The 23,646-nt window shown below is 33.1% G+C and overlaps 1 protein-coding gene and 2 long non-coding RNA genes across 3 annotated transcripts; 2 read left to right on the top strand and 1 right to left on the bottom strand.

The window, feature by feature from the left end:
- Positions 1–594: 594 nt before the first annotated feature.
- LOC145087194 (uncharacterized) lies at positions 595–1,933 on the bottom strand. Its single transcript, XR_013700745.1, has 3 exons — positions 1,762–1,933; positions 1,194–1,664; positions 595–875 (listed from the first exon to the last, which is right to left on the bottom strand). It is a non-coding gene; the product is annotated as an uncharacterized LOC145087194 (long non-coding RNA).
- On the top strand, positions 1,726–7,363 carry LOC145087195 (uncharacterized). Its single transcript, XR_013700746.1, has 2 exons — positions 1,726–1,852; positions 5,623–7,363. It is a non-coding gene; the product is annotated as an uncharacterized LOC145087195 (long non-coding RNA).
- Positions 7,364–15,605: 8,242 nt separating this feature from the next.
- Positions 15,606–16,631, top strand: LOC145090542 (uncharacterized). The gene is made up of 4 exons (XM_079028699.1): positions 15,606–15,780; positions 15,880–15,955; positions 16,035–16,207; positions 16,303–16,631. The coding sequence occupies exons 1-4, from the start codon at positions 15,665–15,667 to the stop codon at positions 16,376–16,378; spliced, it is 441 nt and encodes a 146-aa protein (XP_078884825.1). The 5' UTR covers positions 15,606–15,664; the 3' UTR covers positions 16,379–16,631.
- Positions 16,632–23,646: the final 7,015 nt, after the last annotated feature.

Here is a 23,646-nt window from a genome sequence, read left to right as displayed (position 1 = left end):
ATTAGTGTGTGTGTGTGTGTGTGATTGACTCTCCAATTGCCCACATTCACTTTACCATACGAGATACAAGGGTATTTGCAATGTCAAGGCGTTTAAGGAAGGGAAGATAGATCACAATACTTCTTTAAGTTGTAGACTTGTAGCATGTAATTTGTAAATTGTAATACAAAAAAATGTGTTTTTGAAATGGATAGTTCCAAGAGCTTTCTATAAGTATAAAGTGCAAATATACAATAATAGCAACCATCTTATTTTTAAGTCCATCCTTTGTATTTTCTTACCTAAAAATACAACGTTTGGTTCATTACATTAGGGAGTTTTTAACTTTTTAATCAAAATAAAAGAGTAAATTATATAAATCGTTACTATGGTCTCATGTGTCAACTCTATCTTCTTCCTTTTTTAATTTGGACCATCTTTATAGTAACCAAACATAAAATGACTATATTACCCGTACACTTACCTATCTATATTTTTATTATTGTATTTTATATTTGTTATATGATAACTATTATTAAACTATTAAAACTCATCTTTACCCCTCCCAACATTCAACATTATCGTCCACCACAAAAAGCTTGTAACAACACGATCTCCAAATTCACACCACAAAAGTTCTTCATTTTTAAGGTCATTATTACATATACGCAAACAACTATTTCATTGATGCCAAGATCAAATTTACAACAAAACATCCAGGAGCATCCATTACAAGACATATAATACCCTATTTAGAGTACTTGATTTAGTATTCTTAGTCCCAAAGTTACTTACATGATAACCCAAAAGTGGTGAACATATGTTTATACAAAATGAACACTTAGTATTCTTGTTAGAAGCTTAAGCTAGCTCCTTACCCTTAGCATAGCTTGTACCTGAAATTTATAATGAATTTAACAAAGGATAATTACACTTTGGGGTTTTGGGGTAAAGGAGCTAATAGTTAAAAGTAATTAAATAGATTATATAAATCTTCAATTTTACCTTCTTTTCATAGTTGAAAATTGAATAGAAGACTTGTGATTATGAGAAATTGGGTCAAAATCATTCAATGTTCGATTACATTTACATATAAATCATGGCTAACAAAAACCCGAATTTCAAATAGAATCTGTTTTAGCAGATAAGTTCCACGAATATCGACAAGAATATCAACAGGATTCTAAAGGAGAGGATTTGTGCGAATAACATACCTTATCTTTTGGAAGAAACCCAAGCACCATTAATCCAGTTTTGATGAACCCTTAAAAATCCCAAGGGGAAAACAATCTCTTCCTTTGAATTTTCAAAATGCACAAAGTAATTCGACCCTATTTTCCCGCTAATTTTTCCGACCCACCACCCATCCTTCTCGTAGGCGTCAACAGCGTCGCCCAACGAAAATCCAGTTACCGGAATCTGTGGAGGAAGCGGCTGGATTTGATCGGCGGAGACCACCTCTCTCAAGGGCCCGAAACCGTCTTCTTTCAGGAGAGTTCTGTACTGGATAATGTACTCTTTCTTGGAAAGCCTAGCGATGATGTTTGCTGTGTAGTATGAACCCTCGAACCCCTCTTCGTTGCTTGAAATTTCGACTCTGTCGCCTCTTTGGAACGCCATTGTTGTCGACGACGATGATGCTTTTTTCTTCATATCAGCAACAGAAAGCTTCTGGGGTTTCGTTACTGAAAATTGAAAGGAATGCTTAAAAATCAAAACATGATCATGAGCTACAGCCTACAATAAATTGAAGAGAACAGGTAAAATTTGATCTTGACGAACATTTGAACTAGAAAAAAGATCAGCGAGGACGTTTCTCGTGATCGATCTTGGTGACAATCCCCAGAAAAGCAAAATATCCCTAAAGCTGAAGGTACGCGATTTGTAGTAATCCTATATGCCTCTTGACCAAACTAGAGAATAGCAACATGTCTTATACTCTAAAAGATGATTTTATTTCTTATGGCAAATAATATTTGCATAGTATGTAACTTTATAATTTTAATAAAAGTACATAAACCACATTATTTTTTTGGGCTAATCAATAGCTAAAAATAGAAATCATGAGTCACAGCGTAATCATTTTGTGAATTTTGTTATAACTCTAAAAAAAAAAAAAAAAAAAAAAAAAAAAAAAAAAAAAAATTCCACTATGCAAGCCAATCACTTGTGAAGATTTTGATTTTTTTGCAAAATGAACAGTTTTGCCTTTACTAATTACTAGTCTAACTGCGATATGATTTTACAATATATTTGCTTTAATGTTGTAGTTTTTTCTTTTAACATACTTAGAACATCTACAATGATAAATCTATAATATTATAATATTATTTAAAAATATTATCACCATAGTTGCTACTATAATACCTTATTCAAGTGTATGTAAGTCGTCAAGTGCTCTTGATGTAGTTATCTTTTAAAAACATTTACATGTGGAATTCAGTCCCAAAGTATGATCATAGGTTTTACAAATTAAATTCGAATTAGGTATAGGAGCGGTCAACATAGTATCATCAAAAAAGTTTAGGGATATATACACTAAAGTCTCAATATTTTCAACGATTTTACAAGAAAGTCGTAATCTTTAATTTTTTTTATAGTAAAGTCCTAAATTAGACTCTAGGGTGTTAGGAGCCTATGTTGAGGGATGTGTTGAGGGCTTCCTTGTATGTTCTTGTTTGATTGGGGCTTGGAGGTCTGAGTCACGGCCCGAAGACTTGGTAGGATCAGTTAAGTCTTATTGGGATCGATTTGTGTTTTGTTAGGCTGTGAGTGTTGTTGTTGGTTAGTGGATCGGGGGGTAAGCTCGAGTGTTGTTCGTTAGTGGATTGGGGGTAAGCCCGGGTGCTGTTGTTGGTTAGTGGATCGGTGGTAAACCTGAGTGTTGTTTTTGGTTAGTGGATTGGGGGTAGCCCGAGTACTGTTTTTGTTTAGTAGACCAGGGGTGAGCCCGAGTGTTGACAATAGATAGCCAAGCATAGCTATTAGAACCGAGTATAAGCATGGCCTAGTTTAGTATGCGATCAGTTGGCTTTCGTCACATTGGTGCACTTATGTGCAGGATTAGCATGACGACATTCAGCATAGAATGTCTTGAGCTGATCAAATCTACAGATTTCCAGACAGTTTGGTTGATGTGAGGGGTTGCATCATGAAGTAGAAGCGAGAAATGAATTTGAGGACAAAATCTAATTTAAGTGGGGGAGAATTTTAACATCTTGTTTCCTATCATTTCTTATTTCAAGGCCGTGGGTCGGAAGTCAATTGTGTAAAGGCTATGGGCCTTAAAGAGGCAAAGTTTAGTCTTTGTGGAAGGAGGTAATCATGGTTAAGTGATTTAACCCTTGAATTGTGTTTTGGGCCGAAGGGTAGAAAGGGAAAAGTGATAGGTCGGGTTCTTGCATGAAATATGGATTTTTATTCGATAAGTTTTTAGCACAAGATATTTAGATAATATTGTGGCGCTCTTCAATACCTTTCCGTGGATATAAAGATCGTCGAAAACGGATTTGGAATGAAGAAGTTATGATTTTTAGAAGTTATGAGGGTTTTGGGTTTAGCCTAGTACGCTAGGCGTATAGGGTGTACATTGGGCATACTAAGCAAGGATGATCGCGGAGATTCAACTTGGTACATTGGATGTACCAGGAGTACGCTGGATGTACGCGATCAGAACCCAAACCCTAATTTTGGGTTTTTGAGCCCTATTTTACTCCTTAACTTCCCCTAAACCCTTTTCATTCTCATCCTCCACCTCTCCAACATCCTCCCTTGAAACCCCAACCCTAGTTTGAGCCTTGTGAGCAAAAGAAGGTGTTTTTAAGTGCTTTGGAGTGTTCTTGGTGCATCTTGGAGAAGAAAGAGCTCATTGGAGAAGTGTTGGTTGCATTGAAGCTTGTAGATCCAGACCTTGTTCACCTTAATCTTTCTTCTAGAGGTACAAAACTGGAATCTTGGTGATGCATTTGTTAGATCTAGCTAGTTTTGGGTGTTATGAGCTTTTGGTCACTTTAGTGCATAAAGTTTAGATCTTGAAAGTTGTGACCTTGTTATGAATAAATTTGGAAACTTTATCCATCTAAACATCATATTGATTTTGATCTGAAGGTTAGACACTTAGACATAATGGATTAAGTTGAGAGAGATGCACTGTTGGTCCCTTTGAGACTTAAAGACTAGATCTTGTTTGTTTGGATCATCCTAATGGATAAAGTTGGAAACTTTATCCATTATGAAGCTATTAGGAACCATAAAAATATGATTGTGGCCCTTCCATCCCTTCCATGCAAGACTTATGATGTCTTAATGGATTAATAAGTTAGGGTTTTAGCTTTTGGATCTTTCGAGCCATGGAAAGTCATAAAGGTGGAAACTTTATGACTTAAGCCGATGTTCTGAGCCTAGATCTGATCTCTAGACAAAAGGCCTTAATGGATAAAGTGCTTAATAGAGGAGTGAGGACAGGCCGTATACGTTATGCGTACTCAGCAGCCTTGGACTTTAACTTTTGTTGACTTCCGTTGACCGTTGACTTTTTGACCTAGTTTGCCTTTGGGTCAAACTTAAGGGATTTGGACTATTGATTAAGGTTTTACCTGGTTGTGATGATTATCGGATTCACGGGAGCAAGTAGTGCAGAAGGGAGCGTATTGCAGTGTTTCAAGGTTCTTCAATTCAGGTGAGTTTTGCCACATTGTACCCATGGGTCGAATGCACCTATACCGGCCCACTAGTTTTGCTTATCTTTTAGTGGAGGGATGCCATAGGGACTATATATAGTCATGTAGGATAGACTGATGACTCTAGAGTAGGATCACCTGTTCGGGTGTCTATCTCACGTCTGAGTATATACGGTTATGCATTCCTTGGATTGTTGGTATTTAGTATGTTATCGTGTTGTAGTGATCTGTTAGATCTATATCATGGTATATAGGATGTTGTTATGTTGTAGTGATCTGTTAGATCTGTATCCTGGTATATAAGAGATTGTTGTGATATAGTGATCTGCTAGATCTGTGTATATATCCTTATATGATAGGAAGTTGTAGTAGTGGTATATTGGTTATCATCTAGTGGAGTGCCCTAGGGGTTGTATGTAGTCATGTATGATAGCCTGAGAACTCTTGATCTAGGCTTTCTTGTCTGTTCCTTGTTTGTTTGTGGCTCTAGAGTAGGATCATCTATTCAGGTGGCTATCTCACCTCTGGTTACGTATGGTTACGCACTTCATGGAGGTTTACTAGTAGCAGGATAGTGTGCTAAGATAGGAATATTAGGCGGTAGTGAGTTGTATGATTGATGTTTTCCTGTATTATGTACCTACTTGATCCTTGATTGTTTATATGTCGACATATGGTGGTAGTGGGTTGAGGTAGTCTTGCTTTGTGATGTAGTCTAAAATACTTGATGCAGGTAGGCTATAAACGATTGGGTTGAGGCGGTAGGCCAACAAACCCTGGGTATTCCATCCTAATGACTGATTGGACCCGTTACATGTTGGCATTCCAGTCTGCGGACTGATTGGGTTGGGGTATTCCAACCTGATGATTGTAGGCCGTTATGCATGATTGTATGCTTATCATATGGGGTATTTTGGGGGGTACTCAATAAGCTTTATGCTTAACCAGTTGTTTATTGTTTCAGGTATCATCGGTTATCATGGGAAAGCAAAGGCGTGGTTGTACACATTCATCAGCAGCAATGAAGATTTCGCGCTTCAATATTACTATGATTTTCAATAAATATGTGTTGGAATAAACAATGTTCTTAATAATGGATTTATAATTAGGAAGTTCTACTCTAATAAAAATGAAATTTTTTTGTTGTGAAAGTGGGACGTTACACAATCATTTCAGAACGAAACCAGAACCAATATCAAGAATCTGGAACAACAGGTGTCTCAACTTGTCACTTATGTGGGTCAGCTAGAATCTCAAGGAAAGTTATCGGGGCACATTAAAAATAACCCAAAGCACAATCTGAGTGCTATTTCCTTGAGAAGTGGAAAAGTTATGAAGGTCCAAGCGTATCTGAACCAGAAAAAAAAAGCTGAAGAAGACTATGAAGAAGTTATGGTTGAAGAAGAAGATGAAAAAGATAAAGAAATAGAAGCTGAAGAAGAATATGAAGAAGTTTTGGTTGACAAAGATGATGAAAAAAGATGAATGAAAAGAAACCCTAAGACCAGACAATCCAAATCTGAGGGAGTACAATCCAGTTGTACTATTCCCATCCCGATTGAAGAATACGAAGCATGAGCGAGAGGATGAGGATATAAATCTTTTGTGAGGTTGAGGTAAAATTTCCACTTTTAGATGTTATCAAACACATCCCTCATTATTCCAAATTTTTATATGAATTATGTGTTTCAAAGAAAAGATTTAAAACTAACGAAACATTAAAAGCTAGTGAAAATATTTCAGCTATTTTGCAAAAGGGTTTACCTCCAAAGTGCATGGATCCGAGAGTTTTCTCGATTCTTTGTAAATTGGGCGACCTTAATTTTCCAAAAGTCATGCTTGATCTAGGAGCTTCAGTCAATGTCCTTCCCTTTTCTATTTTTGAATAATTAAAATTGAGAACTTTAAAAAAGACCAAGATAATTATCGAGTTGGCTGATCACTCGATAGTACACCCAAAAGGTGTACTGGAGGATGCTCTTGTCCAAGTGAATAATTAGATCTTTGTTGCTGATTTTTATATTCTGGACATGGATAATTTGGACATATAAAATACAAACTCTATCATTTTGTGAAGTCCATTTATGAAAACTGCAAAAACGAAAATAGATGTCTTTAATGGCACGATTTCATTGGAGTTTTATGTGGAAGTGGTTAATTTTAAAATAAATGATGATGATTTTCCTTCTGATAAAGTAAATGTTAGCTATCTGAGTACCAATAGTCTTTTGTTTGAGGACTTCTGTGAGTTTTCTAATGTCTCTATGTAAGAAATATTTGTTGACAGGAAATTATCTAACACATTAGAAGAGCTAGAAAAGGGAAATATTGGGAAAAAAGAAGGGAAATTAGTTGTTGAAAAGAAGTTAATAGAAGATGATAAATCTGAAGAGGAAAAGGAGCATCTAACTTCTACTGAAGAAACATCAGAAAAGGATCTAAAAGAAAAAGCTAAGCTTGGGGAAGAAGAGGAGAAGCTGATTTCTGCTAAAGAAAAACCAGAGAAAAAACTGAAAAGAAAATGTAGGAGATGTGATTTTTGATAAGAAACTGTCACACCCCCGAACCGTCAGAAATGACGGCGGAAACGTCCGGGGGCGAGTGATGTCATGTGTAGTATCACAACAATTGTATCATAGCAAACATAGTAAACACAACCAAACATTGAATACATAATAGAATAAGATTTACATTGTCATTACAAAGTTTTGTTTCTTAGCAAAAGTAAAACAGAAAGACGTGACTCTACGCGCCGACTTCTCCAAAAGTCCTGGAAGTACCTGTCTACTAATTTCCTGAGAATACAAGAATTTTTGAAAGAATATCATCATAAAGCTGGTGAGTTCATAAGCATTTTTGTTTTGGAAAAACGATTCTTTATTCTTTCGAAAGGTACATTATTTTCCTCCAGAAAACCTTACATATTTTGATATGGTAAAAGTTAGGTAAACATGATTTCTGCTAGTTCATCTTGCGAGCACTTAGTGTATACAAATCATATACAATCCAAATCGAACAAACAGCCGACTGTGTGGTTCTGCCCCAAGCCCACAACCAAACAAGGAACAGGAGAAGAGGTGGACACCACACATTCCACTGGTTGTCAGATTCTCCTGTACATAATCCTGAAGTATTCACTAGGTACTTACAACATTATCTAGTTTTGATATGGTGCTATTGATCCTCAAGAAAATCCCTTATTTTCTTATGAAAGGTATGATTAACCAATTCCTTCTATGACTTCTTAGTTTATACTGGTTATGTATAAACCAACATCGAACAGACAGTTAATTGTGTGGGTTTGCCCTAAACCCACAACCAAACAAGGAACAGGAGATGAGGCGGAAACCACACATTCCACAGTCTATCAGATATTCTTCATACATAACTCGGACGTATAAACTAAGAAATCACGGAATTATTAATGAATGTTCATTAGTTGATTTATAAACCATCTATTTATAAAATACCGGTGATTACCCCGGGAAATCCTACATTTCCCTTAAGTGAAAACTATTGAATTACTCGATTTAAATAAGAACATATAAGTATCTACCATACTTATATAGATTAAACATAGTTTCCCTGAAAGACCCTGGTTACTTGAAGTAGATTAGCCTTATTACATAAATAAAACTAATAAACATGTGGTGAACTAATTCCTGAAGGTATTATTAATACCCTCTAGTAATCAAATTGGTTATTACATTGAGTTTAGTTTACTTGATTCATTATGTTATCTAGGTTGTGAGTGTCAAAACCATACTTAGACTTGATATGGCACGTAACGGGGCCAGTATCTTTTTATGACTTTGTCACCCCTGGACTTGTCGGTCCAACTATAGCTAGCAGTAAGGTGCGAGATAGTCAGTCCCGTATAGATCTATACACAATAGTCACGTTCTCCCTACAAGAGATTCTGGTTACAAGTGCTAATCCTACACCCTGATTCTGTGGGGGTTTTACCAAGGACGTGTCTCCAAATTTAGACTAACAATTTACAAGTAATAATACTGAAAATCTTGTTTATGATCTATTTGAATCCTTTATAAAATAACACAATTTACGATATGATTCACGAGTTCATTGCTTTAGTTTTCAAAACTGTTTCTACGAGTTGATTTCTTAATCGTTTGGTAAAACTGTTTTTTGTATTAAAAGCATACTGAACATATAATTATATTAAACAAATAATATACTTTGAGCACAAGTTTCCTTGTACTTTTTCTTGTATTCCCGCCCCCCTGAAAACATGAAAAACTCAGAAAAAGCATATGGGTATGAACTCACCTTGCATGGATGGGTTGAAACAAAAATCGGTATGAGATGTTGAGTGCTTAAAGGAGCCTTGAACACAATTAGATCCTATTTAACATGTAATAACACATATAGGAGTAAAAATTAGGGTATTTCACGACTAGACATAACGGGAAACCACTATAAGGACTTGGGAAACACTTGAACTAAGTGTTAAAACCTTATGTGATTGAGTAAAGGAGGTGTATGGCCACCCTAAGGGTGTGTGCGGCCATGGGTGTACGTTCCATGAGTGTACGGCCGTACACTCATGATGAAGGGTGCTTTGTGGTGTTTCCAAGGTTCTACAAGCATCCAAGGAGTGTTCTAGGTCCCATACTTAGTGGTTTTGCAAGTTTAAGGCCAAATATGAACATCAAAGTGGGTGTTTATGGTTCTGGGAGGTGTGTGCGGCCGTACAAGGGGAGTGCGCGGTCGTACTCTCTTCATCCTTGCCCAAAATGTCGATTTTTCAAGAGAATCAAGGCTAGGGTCGTGTCCAACTAGAAGATAGAGGCCAAATTCTCACTTTTGAGGGGCTTTAAGGTGTGTATGGCCGACCTTATGAAGGCGTGCGGTCGTACACCTTCAAAGGATGAAGAATAAGGCCTAAAACATGAAGAATCAAGGAAATCTTTCAAGTATAACAAGCTAGGGAATGAATCACTTACGTTTTTGATGCCTTTGGAGTGTTCTTGGGTGAAGATTCTAGAGAGAGAAAGTAGCAGTGTGCAGCCAAATGAAGAAAAGGATGAATGAGAGGGGTCTCCTCATATTTATAGGGGTGGGTGACCCACCACCCCGGGTGTGCAATTGAGGGGTGGGTGTGCGGCCGCACACCCATGTGTACGTCCGTACACTCCTCCCAAGAGGGTGTATGACCCATTTTTGCTACTTCATGACTTTATAGTTTATCCCTAATCTTAATTTTGGTTTTACTCAAGCCTAGAACACTTAAACGAACCCTTAAATGGTGTTAAAAGGTGACGGAGTCGAGTTTAACCTTGATAGAAGTTCCGGGTTATCACAGAAAATGAAAGAAGAAAATCTGAAGAGAAGAAAGAGAAGATTTCTGAAAAGAAAAAGGAGACCAGAAAAAGGAAGAAGTTTAAAAATCTAAAGAAAAACTTATATGAGAACAATATGAAGTCTTTCCAGTTTGTTGAACAAGTTCCAGATCCACCAATCTTGCCATATCTGAAGGGATCTGGAGTGACAAGGAAAAGAGTTGAGCTTCAAAGAAGTCTCAACCAAACCAGTTAGTAAATCTGGTTGGACAAAGTTGAGCCAACGACTTTAAAAAAAGGCAGCTTTCCGGGAGGCAATCCGATGAGTAGTTTTTAGGTTTTTCCGCTTACAATAAAGATATGGTCGCAGTTACAAGCTAGCTTAGGGAAATCATAGAATCTTCAAAGTTGTAGAAATTCAGATTTTTCGCCAATATCTTCGTCAAAATCAGAAATTTTTACAAACTTATAAGGTACATTCATTCCTAGCAGCACCGTTTTTGTTTTTATATACTTTATTGAGTTGTTCATTCTTCTCTAATCATTGAGGACAATACATCATTTTATGCTTGGGGAGAAGGTTAGTGTGAAAATTTTGCATTTTTGTTAAAATTTTTAAAATGTTCAATTTTAGGTTAAAATTTATCAAATTTTCTACATTTTATTTGCTACATTTCATTTGCATATAAAATTCGAAAAATCCAAAAAATATTTTTCTTTTTATTTTTCTGCATTCATAATAATAATAAAAAACCAAGAATATTTTATTTATAGTTTTTTTTTATTTTTTATTTTCTGCATAAAATTTCCGAAAATGAAAAAAAATTTCAAAAAAATAAATTTTATATGAGATGAAGATATTATTTACATTCGATAGCTCTGTAAAGATGAAGTGTGATAGGAACCGAAAATAACAGTCTCATTACAATCAATTTTAAGAATTATATTTTCATATCGGAAAGTGCTTTAAATGTTTTCGAAATATGAACCAACATAGGAGTCGGACAATTTTTACAATAGAAGTGTGGGATGGAAAAACGAACAATGTTTTAGGAATAACTTCCTTAAATGCCTTAAAAAGAACCTAGATTAAATAACCATTTTTCTTTCCTTGAAGTACCGAACCCTATAGTTTCTACGTCTTTTGAGGTTAGGAGGGAACTCTTGTTATATCCACACAATTTATTATCATTTTTTTGAAGTATTGAAGATATGGTGGGCTTCAAAGTAAAATTTGTGCTCAGTCAATATATATATATATATATATATATATATATATATATATATATATATATATATATATATATATATATATATATTAGAAATCGTACATCAAGCGACTTGAAGAAATCTAAAATGTGAAGTCAAATTCAAGTCAAGTTTAAGTCGAAATTAAGAACCAGGTAAAGTTAAATCTGAAAAGTTGATCAAGATAAAGAAGATGTGTGGTATAATGAGATAGATCCCTTGATAGTGGAATCATAGGGATGAACTTGGATTTTATGTCCATAATGGAGCTTACCACGTTTACTGGACGAGTTCGGAAAAAAAAGAGGGTCAGTCAAGCTAAGTTTTTGTAAACGAATTTTCGTGAAATTATTTTTAAAAATCACTGTTTCCACAAATTTAATTCAGCCTAAAAATTATTTACTCAAGCTTGGTTTGACTTATTAAATATAAATTCTGAATCTACAATAAATGTATTGAGATTGTCGTCTAGGTAACAATTTCATTAGAGCTTCGTCGGTGTGAAATCTGATCATGTGAGAAAAAAAAAGAGTGAAGTATTTTTATTGCAAGTTTTTTTTTTAGTTTCTTTTATTTTATTCTAAATTCTTTTTAGGTCATCTGCGTCTTTCTATTTGTTTATAATGTTTAATTTTTTTTTATTACTTGAGGCAAGTAAGCTTCAAGCTTGGGGAGATTTGATAGATGTCATTTTATGCATTTTTTAGGGTAGTTTTTATTAGAATTTAGCATCATAATTTTTAAATTTTCATGTCCTTAGTTTAAATAATGTTCAACTCATGTCATTCGTTAGAATTCCCGTACTGCTTATATTTTTATGTCATTTTCAGATAATTCGAGTGAAGCTGTATTTTGGGAGCAGCTTTGGATGCGTTTGATCGAGCATTGGAGTTAATTGGAGATTGGAACTTATGAAGGATGTTGAGGACTACTTGGAAGATGTTTTGGTCAAGAAATATTTGATCGAATTGATCATACAAAGATAGATTGCTACATATCTCATGACTTGTAATTCCAATTGACGAAATTCAAATCCGAAAACTAGAATTTTTTTTGACGACTTTCGTGTTTGTGAAAAAATGAAAATTTTCGATCGAATTTTGCCTTGAAATTCGATCGCATAAAAAATTTGGTCGAATAAACATTTCGTAGTTCAGAAAGTCTGAAAACTAGAAAAATGAAAACTTCAATCAAAGCATGAAAAATTCGATCGAATTTCCCAAAAATTGGATCAAATTTTATGTTTTCTTGCTCCAGAAGGTTCCCTCTTACATATAAATACATGTCTCATGATCAGATTCGAAGGGGAGACGATTCCTGAAGCTCTAGACGACGAAAAAAACGATTTTTGAGGTAATTTCTCTCCGGTTCAGGGATTTTTGAAGATCTGAAAGCTAAAGATCATCTCCTACATTTAGTTAGCAAGATTAGTCTGTTAGTTTATATTTTTATTAGTTTTAATTCTTTTTTAGCTATGTCTGGCTAAACTCTAGTTTTCAGTTCTGCATAGACTAATACTTTTCATGTGATCAATTATCATATATGGTTTTCTTTATTTGTTTCTATCTAGTTGTTTTAGTTTTAAACTTAATGAACGTTTGATTTTTAATTCTTTTTAGCTTGATCACCTAGCTAGGGTTTTATCATTCCAGATAATCATCTAATAAAACACATATAAGAGGATATATATATATATATATATATATATATATATATATATATATATATATATATATATATATATATATATATATATATATATATATATATATAAATAACCAAATCAGAAGCTTATAATTATGATATCAAATAGTTTGAATTCGACCGAATTATATTCAACCACTTTCTAGACAAAGTATATCAAATACCCCCTTGCCTAGAGTTACCACAATTATGTATGTCGGGAAATATATATTTATAAGGGTAGTGGTATTATTTATTATGACTTCCATGAAGTTTTAATCCAATTTACAATGAGAGTAGTGGGTATGAGTACGACTGGAACTTGGTGAGAAAGCCAAAAGAACAAGTCAACAATGGATTAATTAAAGTAAAATGGTACAAAAAATAATGTAATACATAGGATTTTACGTTGGGTTAGAAATGCTTAAAAAATAAGTAATTATTTTAATGAGTAATTATGTCAAACGTATCAATTATAATTATATATTATATATAGAATAATAAACTAATAAAAAATATCCCTACACTTAATAACACAAAGCAAAAGATTAAATATGTAAAATAACCCGACTTTATCTCATTTTGTTACTTGAATTAATGCAAAATAACTCTTTTTTTTCATGAGAATTTGCTTCCAAGCCAAATCTATCTTTCCTTTTTTCTCAAATCTTTCCATGTTTCCATGTAGGTGAATTGAGCCGTTCAATTTTAAACACAACTAGGTGAGACCTGTGTATTACATGGATTTATAAAAAAAGTTTAATATAAAATTATAACCATTACATATATTTTAAAGTAATAATTTTACATAAATACAAAGAATATAATAAATAAAATAAGTAATTTAATATATAATGTAAGATATTTGAAATGTTGCAGAATATTTATTATGCAATTTAATAAAATAATCTATTTTACATATATAAATCTCACTAAAAAATGGATTTTAAATTTAAAAAAAAATAAAAAATACAAAAAAATAACAAGTGAAAAAAAAATAATTCAAAAACTTTTAAAAAATAATAATGTCAAATTCAATGAGAACATAATATTTGATAAATTGATTTTCATTTCATAACCATCAATATGATATGATGGTGATTACCTGATATTGGAACTTGGAACACTTTAAATGAATGAGTTTTTTTTCAAATTCCAAAAAACTGAGACGCTAAAAGAAAATTTACATATAGTAACATTTTATTTAGAATTACCCAGATTGTGTAAATAGTAAGAGTAAATAATATTATGAGAGGAGCGGTTTATTGATTGGGAAATTGCATGATATTCTAATCAAATTTATAATGAGGGTCGTGGCCTAGTAGATACTATGGGAACTTGGGGAGAAAGCCAAAGGAAGAGTTCAACTATGTGATGTGATATAGCCCTCAATTTTTATATGTTTCACTTTAGACCCCTATAATTATATTTTTAGTTTCAGAAAAGTAATGTTAAGCTTTGTAACATATTATCCTGTTCACCAAGAAAAAAATGAAAATGATCTAACTTTTTTTTTTTTTTTTTTCATGAAGAACACCACCCTTTTTTTATGTCAAAATGTCACAAAGAGATGCGGAGCTAAGCACTTTCGACTACCACTCCTCTTTATTACAAGGTTAAGTATAATAAATTAACATTTTTGTTATATAAAAACACAATAAATGCTTTACAAGGCTTTAATTTAACAGTAGTTATTTAAAGTTTGCTGTTTTTTTTTTTTTTTTTTTTTTTTTTTAAGTTTCATCCATAAATTTTCTTCACACCATACATTTTCATTAGGTTATACATGAAATATTACATTGCAATTATCTTGAAACATAAAAATTTATTAAATAAAAATATATTATCTAAAAAATGAACAACATAACAACCTTGAATGCATGTCAAACTTGAACAATTATCTCATTATGTTAACCTATCATCATCATTTAAAAAAAAAATATGTTAGTAAATACTTTCTTAACCAAATTTAGAAAACAATTAAATTTTGAAAATTATATTAAATTTCATGGCACAGATCATGGTTTAAGATCCTATAAACGAAAAAATGATCACATTCACACCAGACCCATTCTAAAGCAAAGATTTATAGTAGGATCTTACGATTTCGATTAAATTGTAGGTAGATCCGGCCTCATCTCTTTAGATATTAAATTTCATGGCATATTATGATTTGCATCTACAAAAATTATAGTCATTGTCTAAGATATTAAATTTGATTTCCTCATGCTTGAACAATATCAACTCATGGCTATGGCACAAACAATACCTTATGATCAAATTTGAAGTTTTTTTATTTGGATCCAATTTTCCAATTAGTATTTTCAATTTTATAAAACGATCAAATTTAAAGTTTTTTTATTTAAATCCAATTTTTCAATTAGTATTTTTAATTTTACAAAACGTAAAGCAATTATAGATAATATTTTGATCTTGACACCCTTAATATAATTTTATTGTTTTTACAAATATATAAGTATTTACATTTTAGAAAAACGTGTAGCAGTGGTATAATGATAAATATCATATCATGTTTTTTTCTCTAAATACTTAAGTTTGTAACCGAAAAAGAATGCAAGGGTTAAACAGTAATACTTTCTAAGTCAAAGGTCAATAAGTCACGAAGTTGTTCAATACCTCGGGGACTTTTTCAGCAATACATCCAAATGTAAGCTACAAATACCCCGAACGTGAAGACGAAGGTGGTAAGAACATCTCGCCACCAGATTCCTCCTCTCTCAGTTCTCGATCAATCTTCCTCGGAGAAAAATTATGGCCGGAAAAGTTGAGGTTCTGCCAAAAGAGTACGGCTACATCGTTTTCACCATCATTGCCTACGGTTTCGTCAACCTGTATATGCAGATTCAAGTCGGCAAAGCTCGAAAGAAGTAATATTTTCACACAAACACACACACACACACACACACTCAACTTGATTCTATTCTATCTTTCCCTAATTTGAAACTTAACAAGTTTTGCTGATGAAGGTATAAAGTGTGGTACCCAACACTCTACGCCACCGAAGCTGATACCAAGGATTACAAAATCTTCAACTGTATTCAGGTTTGTAAGAATGAATCACTTGCTGATTTAGAAGATTCAAAAATCATTTCTGATGGAGTAATTTTGGGTTTGTTTGCAGAGAGGGCATCAGAACTCGCTTGAGTCTTTACCGATCTTCTTTGTTTTTATGGTTTTGGGAGGGATTCAGCATCCACTTATATGCTCGGCTCTTGGATTGGTTTACTCAGTCAGCCGATTTTTCTATTTCACCGGTTATTCCTCCGGTAATCCTAAGGGACGTATCCCAATTGGGTATGTGGATTCTACTTATAGTTATAATAAACTCTTGTGTATTTGACTTTTGACTTTAATTTGAAGATACTTTGGTTTGCATGATCTGTTTGCAGGAAATACAACAGTGTTGCATTGGTGGGGCTTCTGTTAGCTAATATTTCGTTCGGGGTGAATCTTATCAGGGCATAAATCATAAGAATCATCAAGAAAACCATGTCCTTTTGACGAATGACGATTTGTTTTGGTATTTATGTTCATAGGAAGTAAATGGTGATTTTACATGGCCTTGGCTCTTAAGCTGTTGTAGTAGAATAAAGTTGTAAACTTGTAATACAAAAGAAGGTGACTTGGAAAGGATAGTTCCAACTTCCAACTTCCAAGAACTTTGTATTAGTGTCGGTATATGTTATATTATAAGCCCGAAGTTTTTTACGTTTCTTAAGGTGGGTATTTGGACTTGTAGACCCAACCGACTAGACCATTTATTGGACCACCAGACCGGTTCTCCGTATTAGGATTTGAGCAAAACTGGTCTGATCAGTTCCGGGTAAAAACTGGTTTTGGACCATTTATTAGACCGAACCGACTAGACCATTTATTGGACCATTTATTGGACCACCAGACATGCAGTTTTTCCAAAGTGTAATTTAGATTTTGTAGATGATTTTAAACAATAATTTTTTTTGTTTGTGGTGTTATATTCGATGAGTTACAATATTTTAAATATGAGATATCAAAGCTGAAATATTTTAGCTTTTCAGTAAGAAATTTAAACTTTTGTATTCTGTAAAATTCTTTAAACAAACAAATCTGATTTGTTTTAAGTCGAATTGGCATACAGTTTTTCCAGCATGTAATTCCGAGTTTGTAGATGATTTTAGACTATAATTATGTAGTTTTTAGTGTTATATTCAATAAGTTACAGTCCCTCAAAGATGAGATAGCAAAGCTGAAATATTTTAGCATTGCAGTAAGAAATTTAAACTTTTAGGATTGACATGCGGTTTTTCCAACGTGTAATTTAGAGTTTGTAGATAATTTTAGACTATAATTTTGTTGTTTTTGGTGTTATAGTCAATGAGTTACAATCCTTCAAAGATGAGATATCAAAGCTGAAATATTTCAGATTTAAAAAGAAAAAGAAATTTAAACTTTTTTAGTTTGTGAAATTCTTTAAAAAGGCATCTCATTTGTTTTATGTCAATTTTTTTTAGGGGAACAATAACTACAATATATTTCTAAACTACTTCTAAATCCACATATACCTCAAACGAGACTTGAATATTCAACCTCAAGGAGGAAGGACAACACCTGCTACCGTTGGGCTATAAGCCCTTTTGTGTTTTATGTCGGATTGACAAACAGTTTTTTCCAACGTGTAATTTAGATTTTGTATATAATTTTAGACTATAATTTTTTTTTAGTGTTATATTCAATGAGTTACAATCCTTCAAACAAATAGTATGAAATATAAACAATCAAAGTTTGACCAATAAAATGGCACAAGAAACGGAAACGTATTCATTTTTACAAGTTGTATTGTATCAAACTCAAAAAAGTATTCATTTTAACGAGTTGTAACGTATCAAACCCAATAACATATTCGTTTTAATGAGTTATATCAAAATCAAAAATGCGTTTTAATAAGTTGTACCGTATGCATGTAAAGTTTTACCGGTCCAAACGGGTCCAAGAACCGGAAAATTCAGACCTGGACCTAGACCCGGTAAGTCTCAGTCGGTCCGGTCCACGGTCCACAATATTCTCCGAAACCGGTCTGGTCCAAGAGTCGGTCCGATCCGGTTCGGGGTTGTCCGGTCCAAATGCTCACCCTATCTTACACACCGTAAAAATACAACGTTTATGTTGTTGGATAGTTTAAAAGAGTTATGAATAATAATTAAAATTAAAGAAAATGTAACATATCTTATAATTTTTTGGGTTTTGTTTTAAAATCTCAATAATGTTATTACTTTTTTTTGCATTCTAGGGACTTAAATTCAAATTTTATCAGCTAAAAAAATCCATTAACCGATTATGATAAATATTGTTGCCATATAGGTAAGCTTTTGATGGTTTAGACGCCTAATCTGCATATGGATGGAAGCTGATTAGGAGCCACCTAAAGGTTGTTATTAATTGGATTAATCAACCTTCATCACCTTCATATACAATAGCCACCACCGTCTCACAACACAAATCCACTGTGGCCTTCATCTGCTCTCATTATCTCCTTACCTTCTCAATTTCTATTAGTTCTCAATTGAATGAATCACTAGAACAGACCCAAAACACACGCATACAAACACATACTTAGGGTCTGTTTGTTTACCTCTTAATTGCAAAATTAAGAGGTAAAGTCTTAAAAAATCAGATTCAGATCGTTTGTGTGCATCTTAATTTTTACCTCTTAAAACTATATTTGCCTCTTATTTTTTCAGATCTTGAGCAGTGTCTGAAAATTAAAAAAAGAAGTCGCATCCCTTATTTTGCCCTAATACCCATTCGCGAGTTTTCTTCCGTTTATTTTCCTTCGCATATGCTCCTCCCGCTGTTCTCTTCACCAGCAAGATCCGACGTCGCCTTCAATCTTCCCCGTCGACGCCTCTCCCTGGAACGCCGCCGCCGCCACCACCGAAAGTCCACCCGCCTCCCGCCGACGATTCAGGTATGTTGTTCTTCCTCTCGCGCATTTGCTTTTCTTCTTTCTTCCTTCTTCTGAAAATCGTATTCCCTCCCGAACCTGGAAATCAAAATCAACAGCATTTTATGTTTATATGTTCCTGATTTGTTAAAAAAAACGAAATTAGTTCATTATTATTGTTAAAAAATAGAAATAAGTTCCTGATTTGTTTAAAAAACGAAATCAGGTATGTTATAGCTTCTGAAAATCGTTTTTTTTGCTATTCTTCTATCTTCCTTCTTCTGAAAACTGATTTGTTGCTGCTCCTAAACCTGAAAATAAAAAATAGACAAATCAGCTTATGTATTTGTTCCTGATTTCTTCAAAAAACGAAAAAAAAAATTGATTTCCTGCTATATGTTGATGTTATATGTTGATTTGTTAAAAAAACGAAAATTATTGTTAAAAAAATTGATTTCCTGCTATATGTTGATGTTATATGATGTTATATGTTAAGTTTGATGTTAAATGAATGAATCTGAATGTTTTCAATGGACATAATGAATGTTGACATGTTCTATTATTATGTTTGATTTCCCTGTTATGTTTGCAGTCTTTCCTGTTATGTTTGTTTTTTTATATTCAATTGTTTGTGTTCAATGTTTTTATGTTTGATGTTATGGTGAAGTGTTGACATATTTGTGTTTGATGTTATAGTGAAATCATATATGTTCTTGCTGTTATTAGGAAATATGCATTAGTTTTGCTAAAAATGTGTATTTGCAATGCATAACTTGTTGCTAAAACATGCATTTTTTTTGTTGAGTTGATCAAAGAAATGGGAGAAAAGAAGGATAAGATTAGTTGGAAGGTAGAAGGTGTAGAGAAAACATGCAATTATGCACATGCGCAACTCAGAAATGTTATTGAACGTGCTTACGGTGTTTTGAAGGCGAGATTCCCAATCCTAAAACGAATGGCTCCTTTTCCTTTTTCAGTGCAAAGAGATATAGTCGTTGCTTGTTTTGCAGTCCACAATTTCATAAGGAAATGCGATATTCATGATGAGTTATTTATGGCGTTCGAGAACAATGCTCAAGCACAAGAGGGAGAGAATGATGGACAAAATGTACACGATATGGAAATGGGTTCACAAGGCAATGAATACATGGATAATTTGCGTGATCAGATTGCGAATCAATTAGGATAAAATTAAATTTGTAGGATTTTATTGGGATTTTATTATGATTTTGTGGATTTAAAAATATTTATGTTTGAATTGGATTTGTGTTTAATTTTGATTTATGATAAATTTGGATTTTATATGGTGTTTATATTTTTTTTAAATACATATTTAAGAAATTTATTAGGTTATTTTCTAAATAAATAATTGAATTCAATAAAAATTAAAACAGAATGGTAAAATGGTCATTTTAATAATTCAGCACAGCAACTCAGATGTGCCAACCAAACAGCATGTTAAACATTCAGCTCTTAAAATTTCAGACCCTCTTAGAAATTCAGATCTCTTAAAAATTCAGATCTTAAAAATTAAGATCCTGCCAAACAGCCCCTTAATCTCACCTTATATCCCTCTCAAACACCAATCGATTTTGTTAGAAATGTCCAATAAACTTAAGCCCTCTGTAGAAACATCAAATTCATGCACATATCCACACAATCTATTACATTGACTTGTCAGAAAACTCAATGCAAATCACAAATTCAATAGCCGACATCTTCTTATATATGTGTATCTCTGTATTACCGGAAATGATAAATAAGAATAGATCAAAACTGAAGCAAGACGATTAACCTACCACCAATCTTCTTTTCTCTTCACTTGATTAACCTACCACCAATCTACATAAATTTATCAACAAAGTAGGGAGACAGAGCAGGGCGTGATGCAATTGAAATTATGATTAAAAGGAACGATGAACTTGAAGTGGGATTGAAGTTCAACAACAAATTAGGGGTTGACAGATGTAGCTTGTAGAGGTATCAAAGGGGAGTGAGTATGTATCCAACAGAGGAAGTGGTTGTTAAGGGTTTAAGGGGACGAAAATGGGCGGTGTGAGGCTGGTCTGGATTTTCAATGGAGCGGTGGCCTAGTGTCTTAGTTCACATAGAGGGGTGTCAGGTTATGGTTCTCGATGTTTAACCCTACCAAATTCGTTCCTAAGCCCAACCAAGCTCGTTTCAAATTTTCAAGGCTCGAGCTCGAGCTTGGCTTATTTTGAGTTTAAATTTCAAATCTCAAGATTAGATCATGGAGGATTTAGGAGGTGTTTGGGAGTGGTTTTTAAACTCTAAAAGTATTTTTAGACAAAAATGCTTATTGACTTATAATGGTGGTAAAATGAGTTTTTAAAAAAGTGTTTGGATTAGCTTTTATGGTGAAAAAGCCAAAAGGTCAATAAGTTAGATATGTTTGGCTTAAAAATCATTTATGGAGTTATTTTGGTTAAAAAGCCATAAGTAGTTTTAAAAAGCCAAGTTTTATATGCTTTTCAAAAATAGTTTTTTCAAGCTAATAGAAAAACAATTATGAAAAGTGTTTTCAGTTTGCCAAACACTTTTTTTCTTACTTATTGGCTTTTCAAAAAGTCAATAAGTTGTTTTGAAAAGCAATCCCAAGCACCTCTTTTAACAGGCTCGAGCTCGAATTTGGCTCGAAAATGAGATAGATTGAGTCAGCAACAAGCTTCGACCAAGAAAAAGATAAAAGTGATGGAACCCTAGATTATTATGCAAATGACATGAATATGAAAAGAGGTGAAGGAATGGTCCATTGTCTTTCTCGGTGGTGACTTAAATATTATTCAATATATATATATATATATATATATATATATATATATATACACATTAGCAATTGGCCCGCGCAAAGCGGCGGCAAAGATTAGTTTGTTATTAGAGAATATATTCCAAAAAAACAGTTACCACATTGGTCAATCGAATATGGAAATTTTTGAACTTTCGCGTTTTATTGGACATGTGTTCTAAGTCTATTGATTGTCTTTGTGTTTGTTCGGTATGTATTTTCTTACATTGGATTCGTTATACCAAAAACAGATAATATACACCTACATTTTCATCTGATATGATACCAGGAAAAGTGTCATCGGTGAATAGTTTTTTTTTCGGAGACATTTCACATTCCAAAAAACATGTGGTGAATATTTTTAATAAAATATGTTGAATATTAATTGGGTAGGTTGGTTTTAACATGCTATTCTATCTCTTTGTTGATTTTGTAGCTTTTGAGTAGATTCTTTCTACAATTGTTCTAACAATAATCTCTTTTGTCTTTCTAGAAAAAACATGTGGCGAACAAAAAAAATTTAGTGGTCACTTTGCTTTTCGATTAATATATTTATCGATTTTGCATTTGTTGTATGTGTGTTTTTATATATTAATCGGTTTTGCATTTGTTATATGTGTTTGGTTTGCTTTTGGATTGATTTAGAAATTATCAAAGATCACCTATAGTCGTTTACCCGCGCAAAGCAGCAGTGACAAATAGCTTTCTAGCAATGATTAATTCATGTCGTTGAATAGTTTCATAGCAGCTATAAGATCAAACCATTACGTGTTAACTAAATTACAACATATTGATAATTTTTTAGTTCTTACAATCTTCAAACAGTGATAAACTCATTTATATGTTACTTCCTTGCAAATTTCAATTAATCACTCATAAGACAAACTCCAAATAACTATAACATCTTAAGTTGTTCCAAAACTTTGGCCGGTTTAGTGGGTGGTGCGCTGGTGGTGACCACCGTCGAAGGTGTGCACTGGTGGTGGTGACCTTCGATGGTGGTGAGAAGTCACCACCATCGATCATGGAGCAAAGAAGAATTGTTAATATTATACATGGAACATAGATGATGGTGGGTCAAGGGTTAATTTGAGAATGGTGGCTGAGAGGAAGAGCAGTGGCAGTTTGGCATGGTGGCGTTAATGAGTAAAGGGTGCAAGTCGCCTTCATTTTTATTGTAGAGAAAGAAAAATTGTTAGTTCAAGGCTTTTGGTTTCTGAAGGAGTCTCCCACTCCAAATGAACTGGGAATGGCTCACGTTAACTAAAAAAAAGGATTTGCCAAGATACGTGGAGAATTAATAAGCCAGGTCAATAGGATGATAATGTGAGATGAGCTGCGTTAAAGGTGGACAAGAGGGTGTTGTTAAACACACCCGACTTTATAGATAAAAACAACCTTAAAAAGTCAATACCATCTTTACATGGGTTAAATAACCCTAATTGATATGATTTGAGGTAATAATTACATATTAACATAAATTGTTACATTTTTATTTTTATTTACCGATGGAAACAATATTTTATCAAAATATTGAATAACTTTTACATCTTTACCCCTTTCAATTAAAACATATTTTCAATTTATATCATTTTCTATTTTGAAAAATTACTTTCAACCCTTATTACTTTCACTTATATATATATATATATATATATATATATATATATATATATATATATATATATATATATATATAATACTTCTTTGTTGTGTCGGTATTCGGAGGGTTTTGCGGAAAATAATTTAGTCGGTCACTGTACCAAATAAGAAACTAAATAAAAATAATTTTTATACAAGTCGGTCAGTGTACCGAATAATAAAAATAATTTTTATTATCACTGATATTAGTTTTTGGTTAATATAATTTTTATACAAGACGTTTTTAAATAAGAAACTAAATAAAAATAAAGTCTAAAATAACCAATATATTCTTGCTTTTAATCTTAAACAATAATATATTTATACATTTAACCCTAAATAACAATGTATTTTTATTTGTCACCC

Source organism: Lactuca serriola, chromosome 2 (assembly GCF_051521515.1).
Source record: "Lactuca serriola cultivar US96UC23 chromosome 2, Lser_US96UC23_V15, whole genome shotgun sequence".
In the NCBI taxonomy this organism is placed as follows: domain Eukaryota; kingdom Viridiplantae; phylum Streptophyta; class Magnoliopsida; order Asterales; family Asteraceae; genus Lactuca; species Lactuca serriola.
This window is presented reverse-complemented; position numbering and strand designations above follow the sequence as displayed.

What these genes read in the sequence shown, in the direction of transcription:
- LOC145090542 (XM_079028699.1), top strand. Translation starts at nt 15,665, where the DNA reads ATGGCCGGAAAAGTTGAGGTTCTGCCAAAAGAGTACGGCTACATCGTT. An exon ending in GTCGGCAAAGCTCGAAAGAA is followed by an intron (nt 15,781 to 15,879) that starts GTAATATTTTCA and finishes TTGCTGATGAAG; the next exon opens with GTATAAAGTGTGGTACCCAA. An exon ending in AAGGGACGTATCCCAATTGG is followed by an intron (nt 16,208 to 16,302) that starts GTATGTGGATTC and finishes ATCTGTTTGCAG; the next exon opens with GAAATACAACAGTGTTGCAT.